We start from the raw sequence: 6,354 nt of genomic DNA on the forward strand, positions 1-6,354 counted from the left end.
GGAGAGCCGCAGAACACCGTCAGATACTGAGAACCTCGTGGAGAGCCGCAGAACACCATCAGATACTGAGAACCTCGTGGAGAGCCGCAGAACACTGTGACACGGTAACTGATGCTGAGCCCTTTGGGTTAGAAGACACTCAAAATACCACTGAGGAAGAGTTGCCCTCTCAAGGTTGAATCAACATTAATGATGTGGACAGAATAAAGCCTGCGGGACCTTCACCTGCTGATGGCACATAATTCAAAATGAGAGGAAACTGCTAAAAACATCTATGTACTGATAATATTGGAAATTAGAATTTATGTATTATGAATCTGGGATAATTTGAAGTCATTAAAAATGACATGGATCCCAATTATGCTAGGTCTGATTGAATTATGGATTAAAAAATCATTTTGGGGGGGACTTGTAAAACTCTAATCTAATCAGAACCCTATGACACCTTGTGATCACATAGGATGGTGTGCTTCTTCCATGTGGGCTTTGTTGCTTCTGAGGTAAATGGCTGCTTGTTTACCTTCAAGCCTTTAAGACCCCAGATGCTATAGCTTTTGATAGCCAAGCTCCATCAGCTTTGTTCACCACATTTGCTTATACACCCATTTGTCTTCAGCGATTGTGTCGGGAAGGTGAGCATCATGGCATGCAAATTTAATCGAACAAAGTGTTCTTGCATTGAGGGAGTACTTGAGTGGAGACCCAATATCTCTGCTACCTTAATACTAAACCTATAAATGTATGCACATGGATCTATTTCCCCATCATCATATATAAATATATTTACATATGTACATTCCTGTATTTAGACCTCTAGAAATGCCCTTTGCCTCCTAGTTCTTTCCTCTATTTCCTTTTACTTTCCTCTGGTCCCACTATCATGTTCAGGCTTCATTTGGGTTTCAGTAATTCCTCTCGGTTACACTGCCCTTGATCATTCACCACCAGGCCTCTTACACCCTCCTGGCCACTGCTTTTGGATCACTTGTTGTTCCCTTGTCCCTGGGTTGGTTAACACCACTTTATTTCCCCCACCTCCCCCTCTCCCATGTCCCCCCGGAACCATCAGTCCCGTTGTTTTCTCCTCCAGATTGTTTATCCATCCTATCTTATCTAGATAGACCTGCAGAGATAATAATATGCACAAAAACAAGACAGAGCAAAGCAAAGCAACAAAAAAACAATGACAAAAGAAGAAAAGCCTGTAAATAGTTCAAGGTCTGTTTCTTGACCTTTAGGAGTATTTTCCAGTCAAGTCTGGAGTGCCATGCCCTGAACCCAAAGTCTATTTTTGGTACTCCCTCGGGACTTCCTTGCTCTGCTCCTTTTGCTGTTCTGTTGCACACCCTTAGTGTTTTCCTCGGTGTGGAGGGGTCAGATCGGTGCAATTCCCACTCTGTGTCTCCAGTGATGTCCCCCATTAGGGCTATGGGTCAGTGAGGGATGTCATTTCTCATAGTGGGGCCAGCCATATGATCCTCTCTGTGGATTAGCTGCTCTGAACAGGGATATTGTCCTCAAGGGTTGGTGGGCCAGGATGTGCTCCACTCTCTCTTCCTCCCCCTTCATTTGCTCCCATGTGCTCTGATCAGACATGTCCCTCTCCCTGAGCTGTAGTTTCAGTTGCTGTCCTCTGAAGTAAATTCTTCTGGGGGGTAGGGTGGTGGTCCACATAGTTGGGATTGGAGCCAGCGCCTCAGACATCTCTAATGGTTCCCTGCTTCATGCTGGTATTCACATCTTGGAGCACTTAGTTTAAGTCTGGTCCCTCTTTCCCTGTGGAGACATAAACAATACCTTCCCCTTGGGTGGGTTAGTGCCGTTTCCCCGATACCCATTTCTTTCTTTTTCTTTTTCCTCCCTCCTTTTTAGTTTGCTACCATATGTATCCCTGGATTTGGTCTGGCCCCTGCCATACTACCCAGACCTCACTCCAGCAATGTATGTACACAGTAGTTTTTTCCCTATGCCCCTTTTGTATTTTTTTAAGCTTACCTCAGTTGGCCCATGTTGTACTTTTCCTTTTGTGCTTGGCTTACTTGGCTTAGCATGATTTCCCCCAGTTCTTCCCATGCGGGTGATGTGCTTCATGCGTTCATCATTGCTTTTTAGCAATGCATAGTACTCCATTGTATGTATGTACCACAGTTTTTTGATCCATTCGTCTGTTGATGAAAATTTGGGTTGTTTCTGACTCCTTGCAATTGTGAACTGTGCCGTGATGAACATTGGAGCACAGATTTCTGGCCTTGGTTTGTTTATTGCCTCTTCTGGGTATATGCCCAGGAGGGGGATTGCTGGGTCATATGGTAGCTCAATTTCCATCTGTTTTAGAAATTGCCAGATTGATTTCCATAGTGGCTGTACATACTTACAGGTCCACCAGTAGTGGATGAGAATTCCTATTTCACCATAGCCCCTCCAACACTTGTTGCTTTCTGATTTTTTGAATTGGGCTATCTTTGAGTGTGTTAGGTGGTATCTCATTGTTTTAATTTGCATTTCTCTAATGGCTAATGACTGGGAACATTTTCTCATATGTTTACTGGCCACTCAGATTTCTGCTCTTGTGAAATTTCTGTTCAGGTCCTTTTCCCACATCCTCAGTGGGCAATGAGTTTTTTTCTCTTTGGAAGCTAGCAGAGTATTATAATTTTAATAATAAGGCTTTTGTCTGATGTGTCATTGCTAAAGATATTTTCCCAGTCCATGGGCTCTCTTATTACTCTCTTGGTGAATTCTTTAGATATACACAGGTTTTTTATCCTAAGTATATCCCACTTTCAATTTGTGACTCATCTGCATTTGTGTCCTTCCTTATTTCTCATAGCCTGTATATTTCCTGCACCAAACTTCTCAGGTTTGTCCCAATTCCCTCATTGATGGCCATAGTTGTTGGGGGTTTATGTCGAGGTCTTTGATCCACCTTGTGTGTATTCTTGTACATGGAGTGAGATAAGGGTCTCGCTTCATTTTTCTGCAGGTAGATATCAATTTTTCTCCAGCACCACTTGTTGGAGAGGGCATCTGCTTCCCATTTGACATTTTTTGGGGGCCCTTACCAAAGAAAAGATGTCTGTTTGCTGATGATTTTATTTCTGGGTTTTCAGTTCTTTTCCATTGGTCTGAGTATCTGTCACTATACCAATACCATGTGGTTTTGACCACTGTGACTGTATAATATGGAGCACCCATCTTTTCATCCTCACACCCTGTGCATTTTAGGATCAAGGACTCATTGTTTCCAACGTCAAACGGATCCCTTGGGAGAGCAGTGCAGCCTGCTTCTCTTTTGCACATCCTGTTGCTGTGAGTCAGAACCCACTCTCTGCTTTTGACAACTCTAGACTGAGACTTTCTGGTCGGAACCCTGTCGCTGTCCCACAGAGCTTGTCCTGGACCTAAAGACAGGGAGGTGACATGATGTCAGGAAGCTATGGAGGTACTGGGTCACAGAAAGGCTCGGGCCAGAAGGGCGCTGTGACTGCAGCTAGAAGACAGCTGCAGAGACGGTGAGAGCTGAGGTGGAATCCAGGCTCTGCACCCTCACCCAGCCTTGATAGATTGCTGCATCCGTGGGTGGCTCCTTTTCCTTCCTCTAAACACTGTGACAGGAGGTCTTGGGAATCAATGACCTGACAGGAGGAGCTCAACTCTTGTTTCTGTTCCAGGACCACCAGTGCAGGGTTTGTGAGCACGGAGCCCGCCTCCACAGACCTGGGGAACGGACTGTCAACAATGGATGAAAGTGACCAGCACCCTCAGTCAGATATTGACACATGGACAATGATCCCGGGTTTGCTGGCCATCATCATTGCCCTGTGTGGGCTGGCAGGAAACGCGGTCGTGATCTGGCTGCTGGGCTTCCGCCTGCGGAGGAACCCCTTCTGCGTCTACATCCTCAACTTGGCCGTGGCTGACTGCCTCGTCCTGGGCACCATGACTGCTTATGCACTGATGGTACTCATCGATTATTTCCAATTCATTTATTTTGTCTACAACCGTTTCATTAACTTTGTGATATTATTTCCCTACCTGGCAGACATGAGCCTTATCAGCGCCATTGGCACCGAGCGATGCCTGTCCATCCTGTGCCCCATTTGGTATCGCTGCCGCCGCCCAACGCATATGTCAGGGGTCAGCTGTGCTCTGATCTGGGCCCTGTCTCTGGTACAGGCCTTCCTGGAGATGCTCTTCTGTACAGTCGCATTGGATTTGTGTTCATCATTTAATTTCTTCCTTTGGATGTGGGTGATTTTCTTATTTGTGGTTCTCTGTGGGTCCAGCCTGGTTCTGCTGGTGAAGGTGTTCTATGGCTCCCAGAGGAAGAAGATGACCAGGCTCATTGTGACCATTCTGATCACTGTGTTGGTCTGCCTGCTGTGTGGCCTGCCCTATGGCTTTGGTTGGTACCTAGTACCTTGGATGGTGGGTGCATATGGTCGATTACCCCATGTATAGTTTAATCTATTCTCCTGTGTTAACAGCAGTGCCAACCCCATCATCTACTTCTTCGTTGGCTCCTTTCGGCAGCAGCGGCGGCGGCTGAAACCGACCCTCAGGATGGTTCTCCAGAGGGCACTGCAGGACACTCCTGAGGGGGAGGAACCTGGAGGAGGCCCCCCTCAGGGACCCACGGAGCAGGCAGAGAGCAGTGTGGTGTAGTGCTGAGAGCCTCTGCCTCTGTCAGACAGTTGTGGCTTTAGAAGCCAGCTTTTCTCCATTAACTTGCATAGTTTTCTTACTTTTTGTCACCCGTGTCTCTGATCCTAAAGTAAGGGTTATTTCTGAAGGACTCGCTACTCAGGGCCTTCATCACAAGACCAGTGGCCAGCTCGGCGGTCTAAGACTGCTCTCCTATTTTTTAAAGTTGTTCTTGTGGCTAAACTCATGCATTTGTATATATCTTTCTTTTTATAATACAGTCATGAGTCATTTGACATTCACAAAATGCTCTATAAAATATGACTTTATATGATATGACTGTTGTGTGGGAACAATATTATGCCCAGGCCCCTTCAGACTGTAAGCAAGTTCCGTTGTTACTGTGTCTTTAAGTGGAATTTGTACATAGGTATGGTTCACATTCAATATCAGTTCATCAAATGTTTGCCTTCAGTCTCCAAACTCACTACCACCAAGCAAGTCAGCCTCATCGCAGCTCTGTGGGACAGAGTAGAAGCATTGCTGGGGGGTTGGGAGCCTGTCACTCTTTACAGGAGTATAAAACCTCATCTTTCTCCCAAGTAGAGGCTGATGGCTTTGACCTCCTAGTTAGCAGCCCAAAGCATAACCCACTATGTCACCCAGGGCTTGGAAAACATAAAACAAGCTTTCTATACCAAAATACCTTTAACATAACACATAATAGCGTGTTATATTTAACACAATAATAATGTTTTGATGCATATCCCATCATAATAAACTATTTGTTATTATAAACCAATGTTTCAGAACATTTTCTTCTTTCTTGTACTCATTGTTATTAGCTCCTCATTTCCCCCCAACCTCCCCTGTCATACCCCCCCAAAAAAAACTATTATTCCCATTACTGCCTTATAGATTTATTTATCCTGGGTTTCATATACATAAAACGTAAACAAACAAAAAACACTAAAAAGTAAAACAGGGAAAAACTTCGATCTAAAAGAAAACAGAAAATACTAAAATCTAGAACAAACTTAAAGTGGATCAAAAGGGAGATCAACTGATAAGGTGTTAAATTTTAGCCTAACTGCCTCTGCAATAGTCCACTTCCCAATGCACTCTGCAGGATAGCAAAGCTATTCACGTCCCTAGCCTGTGGTCAGAGGGAATTCACTGGAGCCTTAATCCTTGTGTATTTTCCCTTCACTTTTTATTAAACTGAAACAAGTTTTGAATGAGTTAGAGAGATCAAATGGTATTACAGTTTATAATCTAAATACATCTGCCACAATTAACTCTACAAAACATTCTGTCTGAGAACAAGGCTAGTCACATCCTCTATGATCTACTTGTACCAACTGTGATCAGAGGAATTTACCAGAGGCTTAGTCCATGTGTGGACCCTGCATATTAATCCTGGGTTTCCACTGTCATCCACAGCATTCTTCAAACCAGGTGTTCATAATTTAATCTCTGAAAACATTCCCTCCTTAAGATTTGGATCTTATGATTGACAGTCCTTGGATCACACTGGTTGGTGTGCTTTTTCCATGTGGACTTAGTTGACACCTCTGCTAGATGGCTGCTTGTTTTAAGAGAAGACTTTACAACCCCAAGTGCTGTTCTTTCTGATAGCCGGCACCATCTAGTTTCTTTGTCACATTTTGCTGTAACACTCGGATCTTCAGTGATCTCTTTATGAGGGGG

General features: G+C 44.4%; 1 protein-coding gene across 1 annotated transcript; it reads left to right on the plus strand.

Moving 5' to 3' along the window:
* The first annotated feature begins 3,423 nt into the window (after window positions 1-3,423).
* LOC101658917 (mas-related G-protein coupled receptor member A-like) lies at window positions 3,424-4,665 on the plus strand. Its single transcript, XM_030885891.1, has 3 exons — window positions 3,424-3,512; window positions 3,672-4,409; window positions 4,488-4,665. The coding sequence occupies exons 1-3, from the start codon at window positions 3,424-3,426 to the stop codon at window positions 4,663-4,665; spliced, it is 1,005 nt and encodes a 334-aa protein (XP_030741751.1).
* The last annotated feature ends 1,689 nt before the right edge of the window (window positions 4,666-6,354 follow it).

Source organism: Echinops telfairi, unplaced genomic scaffold (assembly GCF_000313985.2).
Source record: "Echinops telfairi isolate 266 unplaced genomic scaffold, ASM31398v2 ScPeMD7_60;HRSCAF=208, whole genome shotgun sequence".
In the NCBI taxonomy this organism is placed as follows: domain Eukaryota; kingdom Metazoa; phylum Chordata; class Mammalia; order Afrosoricida; family Tenrecidae; genus Echinops; species Echinops telfairi.

What these genes read in the sequence shown, in the direction of transcription:
- LOC101658917 (XM_030885891.1), top strand. Translation starts at nt 3,424, where the DNA reads ATGTCAGGAAGCTATGGAGGTACTGGGTCACAGAAAGGCTCGGGCCAG. An exon ending in AGAAGACAGCTGCAGAGACG is followed by an intron (nt 3,513 to 3,671) that starts GTGAGAGCTGAG and finishes TTTCTGTTCCAG; the next exon opens with GACCACCAGTGCAGGGTTTG. An exon ending in CTGCCCTATGGCTTTGGTTG is followed by an intron (nt 4,410 to 4,487) that starts GTACCTAGTACC and finishes CTGTGTTAACAG; the next exon opens with CAGTGCCAACCCCATCATCT.